The following is a 15,528-nucleotide window of genomic DNA, read 5'->3' on the forward strand; positions in this document are numbered from 1 at the left end:
CAACAGATGGGGAAGCTCCGAAAAGGAGGGGAAGCTGACATCGAGACCACAGCGAGAATAGTTCTCTATGATTGGCAGAAGTAGTATAGTGACAGTTGATGTGGACTTGCAGGGCTTGGTCGCAGGGGACGCATACCCTACTTCGAGTTGCCACCCAAGGACGCCGACGACGATGAGGAGGAGGAGGAAGTGGAAGAGGAAGAGGAAGTGAATGTGACGGAAGGGGATGATGGGAAGCAGTTGATCAGCGTAGGAGGGCTCCACTAAGAGATATGTAGTGATGAGGATTGCGTTGTAGATTCATCAAGATCTGTCGAGTATCGATGAGGCCCTCGGGGGTAGTGTGGAAGAGGACCCCGCGGCCCTGGATGTTGACGCCGACGAGGAAGAGGAGGAGGAAGGAGAGGCATCGGCTCCTTCGAAACGTAAGCTGAAGGGACGTGTCACTAAATTGGGGAGGGTCTTCGTAACTGACTCGCAGTGCGGACTGCATTGACCGACCAGAGTCGTAATGAATCGATCGCTGTAGCTGTCGTCGATAGGCACCAAGGCAGCCACAGCTGTTGAGGCGGCGACTGCAGCGGCAGCTGAGGAAGTCGACTGGGATAGGCTACAGGAGGACTTTGATCAAGAGGAGTAGAGGTGCCTTGTCTATTAATACGTATTATACTGTCCTGGGAACTCGAGGACTCTTGAGATCCCTCAACATTGGATGTTGTTACTACTATACGCTTGTTTCTTGTCAACTCGTTGTATGTAGTTAGTACTGTTCATGGTAGCAACTTCTTAGGGTAGTGTTGTGTCTTGAGATGGGGTTGATTATAACACTCCTTATTCCGTCGATCCTCCTAAACGTGGTGGAGACTAGTGAGGTAATGGAGGGGAGAGGAGGCGCTTGGGCTGGGATAGTCTACCCGAAACTGCCTCTACTGGGAGCTCTCGATGCCTGCGGGAAGCTCTGTCGGTCGCGAATTATCATAGGCGTTATGCCCAATAGAATTGTCCTCAGTTAGGGCCCATGAAAATGTTTTCCCAAATGTCGGGGTCTCCGACATTTTTTCATGTGGAAAATATCACCGTCGTGTAGGGTCGAGGAGTTTTTAGTTAAAGTATGTGTGATTCGAGCATCAGAGCTGCTGCACTGGATGCTCTTGTTGGACTTGAGGCCTGGTCTCTTTAGGATGGCAGCATAGATCCATCGGTACTGGGTGGTGATGTTCGGGAGTTTGAGAAGTCCTATCTGCATCGTCTTGCGCATATCTACCATGAAGCTGCTACTAGTGTGGTAGTGAGGAGGAGGGAGCATATAGACGGTTAATCAATAGCAACCCTACCTATGACATTTCGGTCGACAGTGTGTTGATGATGAACGAACCGGTTCATCGTAGAAGTTTTGTTACACCTATTGCAAATCATCGGGGATTACACTGTGTAGCGGCTCCGTCAGTGGAAGCGGTTGAGCATTGGACTCTATAGCAAGGCTTAGTCGTCTTGCTTTAGCTATTCTGTCTTGGTAGATACCGAATACATCGACTGCAACATCAGCGTCGTCATCGTTCGCCTCCTTTCCAGACTTGCCGGATGAACCACAGCATCACGTAAGGCGTTCATTATGGTGGCAACGCTTAGTGGATATTCGCATCGAACTTGGGGTGCTTGGGAGCTCTATTCATCTCAGATGAAATATCTTTATACTCTACTCCTCCTTTGCATGCTTTTCATAGCAGCAGTGACGTGTGTACGAATCCATCGATCGGACGCTAACCGTCGTAGTAGACGTAGTAGTAGTGAGATGTCGAAGTCCCTAATGCAGTATCCTAGTACTACTACGGATGCTGGTGATGGTGATACAGGCAACGGTCGATCGTCGGCTTATTATCGTGTACTATGACTTGAACTGAATCCTTCTTGGTATGTCTACTATAACCATTGTCATCACGAATATTATTTTTAATCGGTTTTGTGCGCCCGCGTCTCTACGTTGTGTTGAGTACTCATGGACGGCCTTTGAGACCGCACCCCCTTATTGTGGCAGTCGCGTCTTGTGACATGTATACTCATCATCACACATCCTCTCAAGAACGGGGAGGAGAAAAGTCGGACATTTTGATGGGGAAAAACGACCCAAGGTCTGCTCAGGTGAAGCCACTTATCCTGCCATTCTTGATAATCAAAATCTCCTCCAGGACCATATGTTGGTGTCTACTCCTCCCCAGTCTAAGAAGAGACCTTTGGCCGTCACAGAAGGAGGTCTGACCATCGACTTCAACAACACTATAGCGTCGACACCATCGACTGCTGCTACTACGAGGCTTGGAGGGGATTCGACTCTTCGAGGGAATCCACCCTCAGTGAGGGTGAGGTCACTATACTCCTGTCCAATACAGGGCATCATACAGGAGCCTATAATGTTCCTGGGAAGAACTCATTTTGAATTTTCCGCATGGCCAGGAACACATTCTTCAATCAGTTTTCCATATAAATGTCATCATCACATTAGGAAAATTTCCCCCATTGTTATTAAACCTAGATGGGTACCTGATCCAGTGTGCTCTGTAGAAAGGAAACATAGCGGTGTTACGGTGGAGAGGCCGCCTGGGAGATGAAAGCTCATAATCTATGAACATGAGCTTATGAATCATAAGTTCACCATAGAAGTTTCACCCGTTTTACGTGAGCTGGTGTAAAACTCCGTGAAAAACACGATACTCGCACTACACAGTAGCCGTGGAATATGTTTTTCATATCATTAGGGTGAAACTTTATTGTATCTAAGCCCTGTTTAAGACTCAGCCTGAAAACCCATTTGGTTAACGTGAAATCGTGGATATTCGAATTTGTCTGGGTAGAAAGATATAATGCTTGGACCGATCATCTCGGCTCAGTTATTTCGAGAAGACTCCAGCGCCAGTAGCATCGCCCCGCAGACTCCAGTGTACAATGCTCAACGGCTTCCATCCCTGAGGGAAGCTACTCTCGTGTCACCACTACCAAAACTGCGGGCATCGGCTACAACTCCGACAGGGCATCATGCAGTGTATATAGGGGGTTCTCGATTGCCTCAGCAAGGGGAAGAGGAGGAGGAAGCTCCGGTGACTCCTCAGAGGAAGGTGAGGAGGAATTTCTAATGGATAGAGTCTTCATGTTGGGATGATATTTTACACATCTTCAGCCTGGTTCGAGCAGACGTTCGAGAAGTCCCTCGCCTCCCAAAATCGATAAGTACCGCAGTCGTTGTCGTCCTATGCCCTGTGATGGCGTCCCGGCACGAAGACTGGCTACTGAGTTTGAGCTCATGCTGGATCATGCAGAGGAGCAGGAGGAGGAGGCATCACCGGCAACTGAAATGACGCCCAACTTCCCAGCACTCATAGAGTTACCTCGACTGACATTCCTCTATTCTGATGATGAAGACGAGGACTTCAGCAGCCAGGGAGTAAGGCCGCGAGGGCTGTGCCTCACTATAGTGAGTACTTTAGAGTCGCCTCGGGAGGAGTCTGTCACGGAGGGATGGAGGATCGTCAGTGAATGCTGCTGCTGGTCAACCATCCACCGGGCGTTCTACTATGGTGCCCGAGGAGTTTGAGGTGTGGTCAGCCATGTAGGGCCTTTATATAGTGTGGTTGCTGTGTAGGTAGGGGACAGTGGCACACCATCGTCGAGTGGTACAAGCAGCTGTATGTCTTTGAGAGAATCATTGCTCGCCGACTTAGAGGGGTTATTCCTCGAGATGGATCAATATCAGTACAGTTCAGCACGCCTTATCGAACTAGGTGCTCTTTGATCATCTCAGGATCCCTTTGAGAGTCGCATCTCGGAATCTCCATAGTCGATCGGCACAGTACGCGGAGGTAGAAGACATGGATTTAATACTGCAGGAAGTTGTGCAGGTGGGAGCAAACGGCCGGCGCTTATGAATACAGCTGATTGGTGGGTGAATTCGTATTACTAAATTTTCTTAGGCACATCCGCAGCAGTTCTATATCGAGGGTAATATCATTCACTTCATGCAGCAAGGTTTTGTAGATGTAGACGAATAGACTCGTATGAACTCTTCTCGTATTTTCATTCAAGAATCAGCGATGAACAGTTTTCATGGACATGTGTACAATAAAAAGTCTTGTCCGTCGCTTCCCAGCTCGACGGAATGTCGCTGGAGTCTATTTATTTTCCTAAAAGCTCTTGAAATGTGTTGTGTTGAAGATAGTGGTAACAATTGCTTGGGAAGGGCATAGAACTACTGAGACTGCGACTGTATGCATGGGAGGTGATGAATGTCGTCTTAATGTCGTACTTACAGAGTCTTGATATCAATTTTATAGGAGACCTTTGTTCGAGGCAGGATCCACTCACTCCATTGAGTTAATAAACGACAATGGCACCACCGAAAAAGAAATCTGTGATCAAAGCTGAGGCGGTCGAGCCAGAAGTGGTTGAGGTTAATGAGCAGCCAGAGACAGTTGAGCCTGTCATAGACCCGAGGTGAGCCGTGAAGGAGAGAAGACTGGGAGAATGCTGAATTCAGGTGCCTCGATACAGGTCACATGTTGTATTTGCTCGATGATGACATTCGAACGATATGGGATGCACGTGAGGCCGATCGACTCAGTGTGCTGGCTGGGAAGATCACCATGGATGCGGCTGATGACCATCGAAGGGACATGGAGCTACAACTGTGGGGGTTTGGTAGCTCCTGTGGTGCCTGTGGTCAGGGTTGGATCAGTTATCTCAACCTCATTGAGCACTGCAGTGATCAGCTCAAAGATGGGTTATGCTTGACGCCTAGGCAAACAGCAGTTGCCCATATGATACTCAAAATACTCGTGGACGGTGTAGGTCGGTGTGGGAAAATATGCACATGGTCAACTACATGTGTAGGTGACAATTGAGGAAATTCTCATTGGTTTCTGTACATTTACACCCGAATTCGTATATAAATTTCTGAAATTAGTGATGAGGAAATCCCTGGACTCAGCTGAGGAAAGCAAACAGATATTCCAACACTGGTGTACGTGGGTGATAAGATGCAATAGGGAATAGGGGGTCTCTTAGATTCGCAGTGGGATCGAGATGGACGGTTCGGGTAGAGTCGTCCAGAGTGTCGAGAAGACAACGACGGTGGAGGAATTTAAAAAGCTCGCTCTCTCGTATACGATTGAGTAAAGGGCTCAGAGCAACACGGGACAGGTTGCTCTCATCAGGACGCCGGTCTTTTCTATTCCGGAAATGCGTCTCCTGTCGGATTACCTCAGCGATACGTTGTTCGCGCACTACAACCTCTACATGTACTGTTTGATATGCCCTCGAGAAGTGGAGCGAATCGACGTACTACACTGAACAAGAAAGTTCACCGTCAATTTGTGAGGCCAAGGTGTCTTTACCATTGCTGCAACCCGACGTGGTCCCACCACTGGAAGAAGCTGCCGAGGTCACCAGTAAGATGGGCGGGTCTATCATGAGGAATGCCACGCATGAGCAGATTCTCCCACGTTGGAGTCCAAGGAGATTCCACTGAAGAGCATGGAGGACGTTGCTGACTCGGAAAAGGATATAAGCCCGGAGGAGAATACAGAGAACACGCCGCTCAATGACTCGTCACCCCAAGCGGTAATGGAGATCTTCCTCAGCTTTACTCGTGAATTCAGGTTGAGGACCGCCTCTGGGATGTTGGGGTAAAAGAGATCATGAGCCAGGGACTGGATGAAGGTTGGCCTTGCTCCCCATGAGCTTGGACATCGAGTGCAGTTACGGCCCGCGCGGTCCACGAGAAATTATCCGAACTGGCGGCTATCATGCAGAAGAGGCTCGATGATCGAGAAAAGTACGGCTTTTCAAACCATAAATCGGACAAATGGTCATTTGCTAGGGAAGTGGAGAAAGGTATGCAACACGAAGCCGAGAGATGATGATGCATGGGCTTGTGATATTCGGTGGTCCAGCGCATGTTTGTTGTGTTCTCATACTTTTTCGAAACGGTTGACACGTGTTGATGACAGGAAATCGCCGAGATCCCAGCCAGTGCTCTCAGCAATGCTCACAACAATAAAAGGAGCTTGCCGCTCAGAAAAAAAGTGAATTCGGCGTGACTGGCCCGACTGAATGCTATACTCGAATCGGAGACCTAATATCGAGATGCTCTCATACATAGACAATTCGATGATTCCAGGACTGGATTCCTGGCAAGGCGCTTCTTGCGTCGGCACGCTTTACGAAAATGACCAGGCAATGCTTGGAACTTCCAAGTTGGAAGTGTTTCTCTGGTTGTGTGTCTTGTTGTTGAGGAAACTAGTCCTGTAAACGATAGATAGGGGATTCCCCCTCCACCGCCAGCAGTAGATAATTTCGTGATCCAATTACTCTTCAGAAACCTTTGGTCTCGTGACGCGTAAGCTTTAAGCCCTAGGTAGTGGATCCTACCCCTATCGAAACTGGCGATATGACCACAATGCGAGTCTTGCAAAGAATCGAGACACCGCAAAGTTCTGAACGATGCGATGTATATATGGGCCATGATCCAACCTGATAATGTCACACTATACTCTGCAGCAAGTGTGTAATTTCATGCCTCATATAACCACCACAGCAAGCATTGGAACATCGGACCGGCGAAATCCGCTGGTGTGAGAATATTCAGATGTCACCGCTGATGTTTACGAGATGCTAGCGCGGGATGTAACACTCAATCACTCGAAACGCAAGTTATTCTTTGTACGAGAAATGTACATTCGACTGTGGCCGGTTTGGTCTAGCTCTCAATTGGAAAGAATATAAACGTGAGGTAATGGATCTGAATCTGACTTCCAGGCCGGAGCGGTGCAATAGCATCTCTGGGAACTGGTGTCCCATCGACGAATGTACCTAAAGCAGGGTAATTCACATTCCACTTGTTCACCATATTCACCTCCACCGTAGTTCCTCAATATCCATCCTCCGTTGGTATTTCTATCGATAGCGCAGTGGACCTGCAGAGACGTAGCAGCTTGGTGAAGGAATTGGGGGATGTACTGCGTGGACGATAGGCTCTCCTGTGGGGCCTCGCTGGTCGCTGAAGTCCATCAATGACGAGATATCAAAGTGGCACTCTTCGCTATCAGATCCCACGAGGAAGGGTATCTGGAACCATACTCGACAAATGAGTTATCCGAAACACGTCGCGAAAGGATTGCATTGCCACTCCCCGGTAGAGAGCTGTGATGCTCCCGACATTTCGAGATACAAATGTAGCGGTCTGTGTGGCCAGCGACTCACTACAGCCTGTTGATGATCCGGACGACTACCCTAAGCTAAACTCTTCGAATACGAGTACGAGATTCGAATCACAAGGAGGAGAGTTAATGTCATACATGAGAGAATACCATCTTACTTTAGAGGATGGTACAGAGAGCCTGGCCCCCTCAATAGCCAACTTGGCCACTGAGTGGTCCTCAGGCGGCTGAACACCATTGGGAATAGTCGCCTGAAGATGGACAGCAATTATCAACATAACCCGGTCTAGCGTTCTCCTACTTCATTCTTCTCTCGGAGACCCGCAGGCCTGGTGGGCTCTACATTGACGTCCATTCTGAGGAGTTTCTCCACTTCTGACGGGTCAGCGATGTCACCCAAAACCCCCAGTATCCCTTGGAACTAACTCCACATAGACATGCAGATGACCAACAATGGTCGCGATGAGCAGCCTACCGCGGCAGCCTGTCGTCGGTGGAAGGCCTCAACGTCCAAGACTGCTTTAGTGAGGTTGCCGGTCTTAGGGTCGTAGAGGAACTCGATGAGAGGATTCTCCGAAGGGTCCCAGCCCATGAGCCGCTGTATCATCCTGAATGATGGACCGGTCGGGGGTGTAAGGGACCATAGAGGGGCCCTACCTGTCTGCTGTACGTATCTTATCCTCAATCGGGACATCGCTGAAGCTACGATGCCACGAGCGGGAAAGGAAGTCCGGTAAGGTCTCAGTCTGGTGCGTGCTGCCGATGGAGGCCGATCTACGTCGAGACCCTGGACCGGCAGCAGCAGCAGCAGCGGAAGAGGAAGAACTCGAGGAGGAAGACATTCACACAACGAGGGTGCGACGGACGCCAACCTCCTGCGGCTGAGAAAACGGGCGCAGAGCCGAGATAAGATAATTTGGGTCGACTAACAACGCTGGATGAGCATGCAGTTGATATTGTGGAGAGAGTAGGGCAAGCTACGTGCTTATGCATGGTACTATCGAGTCAGGAAATACCACGAAGGAGACGACCACGCCACATCTGCTTACGAGGGGTACCTCCCCTACTGGGAGATTCCAGCGAAAATTAACGTCATGAAATATCCCCAACGATTATACAGTTCCTCATAAAGAATTCCCGATCCCTGAATGAGAACAACGAAAATACACGACGACTCTGATGACCATAAGGTAAACGCGTGCATCTAAAGTGCCTTCACGATGTCCGGAGATGTCTAAACAACATCGAGGCGAGCACCAGGGTGAGTCTGATACGGTACTCGGTACGGTACCAGCAGCAAGCACTCGTTGCCCCACACTGATAACCCAACATTAACTATGACTCGATGATAACGTCAAATAAATGATATCCTTAACTCTGGCGGGTTGATGGAAATGGTGACTGCCTTCTAGTGAGATTAAGCCATCGAGAAGATGGACAAATGATGATGCCGCTCAGGACCTACTATCGACCATAACATGATCGAGAGTGCCACTTGCCACATACCACACGCTACTCTAATCAGGCATGTGGTTGATGAGTGTTCATACTGTACGGTAGTGTAATATACTGATGCCCCCAATAGCAGAGTCAGATCTTCGGCGACACGATCTGAGGACACGAGCTATTACTACCACACATGTGCTTGACTTGGGACTTCGAGAGGCTCACCAATTTATCTTCAATTTCCCCCATGAAGACAGCTTCGCCTTGTGTGGGAAGAACGCAGGCAACTTCCTGCGCGAACTTCGGCTTCTGTCCAAGGGCGCACGAATACCTGCATACCAGGACTGACCCTGGATACGAGTGCTCTCTTCGACGGCCCACTCAATATTCCCTATGAGGAGCGAGACCCTCCCGCTCTTATGGATACGTAAGGTGCCGATCTTCCCGTCGGGTACGTCGGAGAAGCTTGATACTTCCTGTTCGGGAGCTGGTGCCAACGAACCTAACAAACTGAAGCTTACGAACGTCGAAGAAACCATAATTGGCAGAGAACACTTCAACGCTCGAACTTGGAAAATGCAATTGAAATGGTCTAATTAGTTATGACAACAGGCTTGCACACAACAGATCCCAGGTTCGAGCCTTGACCCCTGCGAAATTTTTTTCGGTTCACCTTTCGCACGAGGTTTGCTCTCTTCCTCCTCCTTTTCTGCTACGACTCGAGGGAACGTGTTAGGGAGTTGTATCTGCCCATGATGTTCTACTCAATTGCACCCATAAAAATCGCGAATCGTGACAAGGCTATACGGGATAAGCTCCTACGAGGAAGAATTTATCCTGTTTCAAAGGCGGCCTCTCCTCCCCCTTAACACTGGGGCTACTCTCCAGGAAGAGCTGGGCAGCCCCGCTAGACCTGAACTCTGTATATCCTCAAACCCACTGCAAATCTTCTCACTCGTGTTGAACAGTGCCTCCGGTCATCTCCACTAATACGGGCCTCTTCCCTTTTACTCTCATTTCCTCAACAAGGGAGCCCTCTTTATATCCACTTGCTTGAAGAAAATCGTGGTGAATACGACGAGTTGAAAAATAAGGCACCGAGGAAGGCGGGTACCTTATCGGAGTTGACTATAGAAAGCCATAGCAGTAAACTCACTCCTGTATGCCACCATCGACAGCACCGAATGCAACATCGTCCAGGGATTTCTCTACGAGCCGCTGCCCTCTCTTCCGATCCTCGACCCTCTGAGACACTAGAGTAATGCCACGGTAAGGGGCGGCGACATACAGGAAGATCGTCTACTGTGTTGAGATCTCCACCAAAGAGACTATGAACCGGGCGTGAACTGGAGCCAGAGCTTGTACTTGTCGATACGGTGGCTGCACCTAGGGCACACCAGGAAGTCCCAACATTGCATATCCGTGAATCGCACATGCTAGGAGCTGAAGCTGCTTACGCGAGCTTCTCTCAATTTTCTCTTTCCTCCTCTTCTTCTCCTCAGCCGACACCTTCATCGCGTTCATCAGGATCACTTTAACGCTGCTTGGCATCGGCTCATCCTCACTCGATACGTGCATCTCTTTAGCAATCTTCCCTATGGTCTTCGCCAAGGCCGGATCCCCACTCCCAACAGTCCGCGCATCGGGCCTCTTCGGAGCGAATTTTGTAGTAGGAAACGCCAAGGACTTGGGCCGAAACGGTGGCCTAACATGACAGCCCTCCGAAGACAAGGACACCCTGATAGCGTTGCTACTCATTGGAGCTGAATACCGCCCGACCAGCGTCATTCTTGAGGGAAGCTAATCGCTCCACCGGTAATATCGGCCGAACTTTAACCTGATAATGAGACACTCCTGCTGCCCGATGACGACGACGCGGAGAGTGGTGGAGGTTTACAGGTCTATGTCGGGGTCGTTGGTCTTCCACAGAATGTTCTTTCTTCACCACAGTCTCGATGTCGGCCGGGGTGGCTCCAGATTCGCCGAGCTTCCTCAACCTCCTCCTTCTTTGCTTCACAGGAGATGAAGGTGTGGAGGACATGGAGAACTATGCTGGCCTGCAGCTATGTACTTCCCATCATATGGAGACACCCAGTCCTTAACTCGACAAGCTGCTATGAGGTCTCAACAAGAGCCATGTGGCAGTGACAAGTAATTGATGAAGTGATTCCCTCTGGGAATGATGATGTCCGACGCTACGTTCAGGAGAGCTCAGCTACCTACTCTCCTACAGAGGGCCGACATCAGTTGGAGATCCTGAACGGACACCAAGAGTCCAACCGAAAATGGTATTTGCCTTCCACGCGGACGACCCGGGTTCAAATCCCAGTATCGACCATTTTTCTGTACATACCACTTTCGATGATCATATTCCCAACTATGGATACACACACAACCACACCTACTCAACCCATACCCCCAGTCCTACCTTGAGACGACGGTTCTTTTCTGCTAGTAATTGCCTCTTCTCGTACTCCATCTTCTCTGCACTGTTATAAAGCCTGATGACTCGCAACATCCTAGTCGCGCTTTTTCCCATAAGAATACACCCACCTTTCGGCCTGCTCTTTCCTCGCCTCCTCCTCCTTCAGAGCTCTCACCAGCTTCCGCGTTTCCTCCCGATCCTTCCGCTGCTCTGCCTTGAACACCTCATCAGCCGTTATCTGCACAGCGATCCACAAGCCAACCACGAACAGCGCATCTCCCTCACCCGCTCTTTCTCGCAGTTCTCTCGTTGAATCGACTTCTCTCGCTGAGCATCATAACTCTGTGTTATCAACTCCAGCTCAGCCTCCCTAGCCCGCCTCTTCCTCTCCCGTTTGAACTGTACGAACTCGAGATTTTCCTGACACTTCCCTTATGAGGACGGCAAGGCGCCGACAGTTACCTTCAGCTCACGCTGGTGAGTTGTTCTCCTAAATGCCTCGATGCCCTCACGCAGACTCGTCTCCTGCTCCCGTCTCCATTGCGTTATGTCCTTCTGTGCTTCCTTCTCCATCTTCCTCTCAGCCGACTTAGAACACACCAATAGTGGTAGCAGTGTGAGATGATATGCACACGGTCAACTACATATGTCGGTGACAATAAGGAAAATTTGAGGAAATTCCGGGAAATTCTTGTTGATTTCTGAACACTCCTACCTAGATTCGTTCATAACTATGCACTGATCAGTAGAGCTCCCAACAGCGGCACTCACCTTCTCCTCCCTCCGCATGTTCCACAGTATCCGACTCTCCAATGCCTTCAACTCCCGTATTTCTCGTCCTAACAAGACCTCCCTACTATGCAGCCAGAGCAGCGTTCCTGTAGCTGTAGGGACGACTCAACCTTACGTGCTTCGTCCAGGGCCTGCCTCCAACTATCCTTCTCTTTATACCAGATCTGGTCCCTCACTGAGAGCTTCGCAGAGATGTCTGAGCCGCGTCCATCAAGATGCATATAAGTGTAGAACTTACTACTCCTAGCCGATAGAGGCTGGTCTAGCCTAGGGGCCGAGCGCCACTGGATCGGTATCGCTTTACCTGCCCGCACGCGTTGGTCAATGGTTCTATCACAGTCCTCCTCCTCCTTACCTAGAGCCTTATTCCTCACACCTCCACCACCACCACCACCAGCACTCCTGGCAGGTGACCGCGAGCGTTCTTCTCGCCCCCTCGATCGATCCCCTACAAGTGACCATCTAGAATGTGTCAATGTTGTGGTAAGTCACCCCTATTCGGAATCTGCTCCTCTACTACTTGATCGGGAGACGCTCCCGTTGAATCTATCCATCAGCAACGACAATGCCTAGGATACTAACACTTATCAATACTACCCGGCTTTGTCTGCTGCAAAGTCCCTAGCTGCTCCTGTATACGTGAGGGAGAGGACACTAATCCTTGCGATAACAAAGGCCTGAAGAGTCGTCCTCAGCCCCCATTACCATTTCCAACCCTCAGCCCTTTTACCCCATACTATACACATTCCCTTTCTTCTTCTTCCCTGCACTCGTTGCCGTAGCTGTCGGAGATCGTCTCGAGTGAGGTAAGAATTCTACAAGGAATGCCTCCGTGTTCCTCCGACCTCTCGTCACTTGGGAGCTGTCACAGTCACCACGAGTCTTACTGCTTGGAACATATTTCGGGATGGCGCGTGGCCCAATGCCAGGGGAGGTCTCCTTCTCTCGCTGGACTGTGTTAGGGGACAGGGCTGCACAAATAAAATCAAATAATTCCCAATCCTGTATTCGCGATGTGCTATTGCCATATGGCATGTAAAACGATCATCATCATCACCGTGCATAATTACTAATATTCCATATCTCACCTCCTCCACGCTGCACCTTTCCTTTCTTCTTACTCGATTCACGCGACAATAGCGCCTGAAGAGTCTTCCTTTCATCAAAGACCCCTCAACAACCTACCCCTCCTTGACCGCCTTTGGAGAGGCGATAGTCGACCACATGACTCAGCCAACGGCCCAAGGCTTTGCTCGCCGCCAAGTTGCTGAACATCATCTGCATATTCGAAGGGGTTGCAGACCGGCGGGTTGAAGTCGAGTACCTCCTTCTGGAAGGCTTCCGTTTCCACTAGTCCCCGCAGTAGCTCTATCGTCTTATCAGGGACTCTATCCCTATCGAAGAATACTAATCTTTGTAGTAGAGTTATGGCACTAGACGAGGGAAATATGTGCTCTCGGGCCGCCCTCCAATACTCTTGAGGAGCTGAGACACACCGAAGTGGCAATGGAGGAAGAGCCCAACACAATCCCATACAGCCAGAGGAATACCGTACTTTCCGAATCCCCAACGATACCATCAGTCGTACTCCTTCTCCTCAGCTTCACACCCAGAGCCCAACAAAGGCCACGGGCCACTGATAGTACTCCTTCTGGCGGAGATGGGAGGTTACGCAGTTCTATAAAGTCTCCTGAGGCGCAGAACTCCCTCCCCCTCCCTCTTCGCACAACACTTCTTACTTTTTGTGAGTTTACTTAGCGACGCCATTGCTTCTTCAGCGGTAAAGTACTTCGGTTTCGATTCGCCTCCACGACTCACCTGATAACAGACAACACTAGGGCTTATCGTATATGGCCATGCGGAACAGATGATAACAATGGACTTCATGCTTCTCACCTCGCCCGACTTCGCATCATTGCCATTCCCTCGCTCCTCGCGCTGAGGCTGCTTAGTCCTGAATCGACCTCAGCCACAGATGAAGTGACGGTAGCCGAGTGCCTACCTGCCGTCCGCTGCACTCAATGCCTCTGTGAACTGTGATGACTCGGGAGGCTGCGAGGACGGGTCCATTATACTCGAGTAACTGTCGCTGGTCTACGTCATCATACAGTGCAGCAGAGTAAGCAGAAATGGTAGCAGCCTTAGTGCAATATAAATCAACTCCACCATAGATCATAATATCACGTTTACGACATCATCATGTTCACCAAGGCACTATGAATAGGACCAAGCATTCAGCCTGACACGGCTATGTCCTCCACCTAACACCAACACCAATACAGTGACGTTAGGCTCAGGCGTGGGGAATCCCACCCGTAGGTTGAGAGCCCTCCTAGCTAGGTCCACAAAGGTAGACATGTCCACCTTCAATGGTATCTCCAGGCCGCCCTCAGTAGCCTTACCCCCCTGACCAACTGTACCATCAATCAGCTCCTCTTGCCTCGCTGAACAGGCCAGAGCCTTCAACGCTGATCGACACTGAAGGGCATACGACAATTAGTAAAGTCAGGTTCTACTCAGTAGATCAGAAAGGGGATAAAGTATTCACCTGTTCCCTAGTGATAGTCCCCTGCTTTAGTAAATCAGCCATACGGAAAACCGACTCGATCTCCTTCATATCAAACAGACCCCCAGCCTCAGCTCCCTCTCTACTGCGACGTTCCAGCTGTTGTGCCATAAAGGCCATCACTGCCTCCCTGCCTCCCTCAGGCTTGTGGAAGGCGACTGATGCCAGGAGATCGTTGAGGAGCTCTTGGATGCGATGCTCAGCCATATACCTGCGACCAGTGAACGTGGAGCGAAAGCCAACAACAACACTCAAACGCAAAGGACGTACTCACGACATTCGATGTACTCGGGATTCTTCTCCAGCTCTGCCTTGGGGAGCCACATCTCTGCAGACATAGGACTGAAGGCTGTCCAAGGAACAGAGCCGCCCGTGAATAACAACACTACACAACAGTCACTTATACATAGCTCGATTAAGGTAGCATACAAAATAGAACACTAAATGGTGCCAACTTGATATATCCAAGTCAATAATTCAACTTTCGTGGTAACCATTAGTAGACCTGCACGCGGGACTGTATGAAATCCTTACGCATAGCGCTCAGCATCCGGTTTATAGCCGATAACCGTTTCTGGTGAAAACCAATCAGAGACTCACCAAACGATATACTCATCCGCGACCTACTTGAAGTTGATCCTGTTGCCGCGGCGACTTCCCTCCCCGGGTCTCGTCCGAAGACCCACTACTCCCACCAGGCGTCTGCTTACAACTCGCCCGACTCAGCCGCTGAACTGATGGATCCTCCCGCACTTGACGAAGCACTGTTATGGCGGAGTCGAAGTCGCCTATGCTACGTAGGCTAGAGGCATGCTGAGCCACCCGCCCTTCATCGCAAAGTATCTATCGGGTGAAAGGCAGTCGTCGAGTGCCGAAACCATGAGCAGGCCCAACATTACTTTAGCATGATATCGTACGATCCTCTCGAAAGCGTTTTCCCGCTGACTTCTGATCCACGGCGCAAAGTTCGGCGACTCCACTACGAACTTCCGATACACTCCTCTAGCTTCACGGCTGAGCCCGCCAGGGTTCTGGGCAGTCCGGGGCCAACGTAAGGATGCTAGCATGACGAAAGATCCTGAAAAGCTAACAAT

General features: G+C 50.1%; 7 protein-coding genes across 7 annotated transcripts; 3 read left to right on the plus strand and 4 right to left on the minus strand.

Annotated features, from left to right (window-relative positions):
* Pmar_PMAR003930 (liver stage antigen-3, putative) lies at positions 1-746 on the plus strand. Its single transcript, XM_002775214.1, has 4 exons — positions 1-80; positions 126-249; positions 299-425; positions 543-746. Exons 1-4 carry the CDS (start codon positions 7-9, stop codon positions 638-640), a joined length of 423 nt encoding a protein of 140 aa, XP_002775260.1. The 5' UTR covers positions 1-6; the 3' UTR covers positions 641-746.
* Positions 747-1,711: 965 nt separating this feature from the next.
* Pmar_PMAR003931 (hypothetical protein) lies at positions 1,712-3,128 on the plus strand (the record flags this gene model as incomplete). The annotated part of the gene is made up of 3 exons (XM_002775215.1): positions 1,712-1,859; positions 2,140-2,357; positions 3,066-3,128. 3 exons carry the CDS (start codon positions 1,712-1,714, stop codon positions 3,126-3,128), a joined length of 429 nt encoding a protein of 142 aa, XP_002775261.1.
* Positions 3,129-4,375: 1,247 nt separating this feature from the next.
* On the plus strand, positions 4,376-5,163 carry Pmar_PMAR003932 (hypothetical protein; the record flags this gene model as incomplete). Its single annotated transcript, XM_002775216.1, has 4 exons — positions 4,376-4,482; positions 4,526-4,675; positions 4,724-4,832; positions 5,053-5,163. 4 exons carry the CDS (start codon positions 4,376-4,378, stop codon positions 5,161-5,163), a joined length of 477 nt encoding a protein of 158 aa, XP_002775262.1.
* A 1,572-nt stretch (positions 5,164-6,735) lies between these two features.
* Positions 6,736-8,088, minus strand: Pmar_PMAR003933 (hypothetical protein). The gene is made up of 7 exons (XM_002775217.1): positions 7,863-8,088; positions 7,681-7,813; positions 7,507-7,626; positions 7,364-7,456; positions 7,006-7,113; positions 6,902-6,962; positions 6,736-6,858 (listed from the first exon to the last, which is right to left on the minus strand). Exons 1-7 carry the CDS (start codon positions 8,045-8,047, stop codon positions 6,746-6,748), a joined length of 813 nt encoding a protein of 270 aa, XP_002775263.1. The 5' UTR covers positions 8,048-8,088; the 3' UTR covers positions 6,736-6,745.
* Positions 8,089-8,795: 707 nt separating this feature from the next.
* Positions 8,796-9,632, minus strand: Pmar_PMAR003934 (conserved hypothetical protein; the record flags this gene model as incomplete). The annotated part of the gene is made up of 6 exons (XM_002775218.1): positions 8,796-8,816; positions 8,877-8,982; positions 9,033-9,153; positions 9,325-9,397; positions 9,474-9,564; positions 9,607-9,632. The coding sequence occupies 6 exons, from the start codon at positions 9,630-9,632 to the stop codon at positions 8,796-8,798; spliced, it is 438 nt and encodes a 145-aa protein (XP_002775264.1).
* A 405-nt stretch (positions 9,633-10,037) lies between these two features.
* On the minus strand, positions 10,038-13,938 carry Pmar_PMAR003935 (troponin T, skeletal muscle, putative; the record flags this gene model as incomplete). Its single annotated transcript, XM_002775219.1, has 21 exons — positions 10,038-10,356; positions 10,406-10,488; positions 10,549-10,662; positions 10,875-10,907; positions 11,080-11,152; positions 11,205-11,314; positions 11,362-11,496; positions 11,539-11,664; positions 11,848-11,915; positions 11,984-12,064; positions 12,110-12,172; positions 12,224-12,316; positions 12,466-12,545; positions 12,574-12,683; positions 12,724-12,839; positions 12,957-13,011; positions 13,054-13,146; positions 13,193-13,353; positions 13,608-13,686; positions 13,765-13,822; positions 13,871-13,938. The coding sequence occupies 21 exons, from the start codon at positions 13,936-13,938 to the stop codon at positions 10,038-10,040; spliced, it is 2,118 nt and encodes a 705-aa protein (XP_002775265.1).
* A 164-nt stretch (positions 13,939-14,102) lies between these two features.
* On the minus strand, positions 14,103-14,772 carry Pmar_PMAR003936 (conserved hypothetical protein; the record flags this gene model as incomplete). The annotated part of the gene is made up of 4 exons (XM_002775220.1): positions 14,103-14,129; positions 14,182-14,346; positions 14,417-14,645; positions 14,705-14,772. The coding sequence occupies 4 exons, from the start codon at positions 14,770-14,772 to the stop codon at positions 14,103-14,105; spliced, it is 489 nt and encodes a 162-aa protein (XP_002775266.1).
* Positions 14,773-15,528: the final 756 nt, after the last annotated feature.

This window comes from Perkinsus marinus (genome assembly GCF_000006405.1).
Source record: "Perkinsus marinus ATCC 50983 genomic scaffold scf_1104296956272, whole genome shotgun sequence".
NCBI classification, from domain to species: domain Eukaryota; phylum Perkinsozoa; order Perkinsida; family Perkinsidae; genus Perkinsus; species Perkinsus marinus.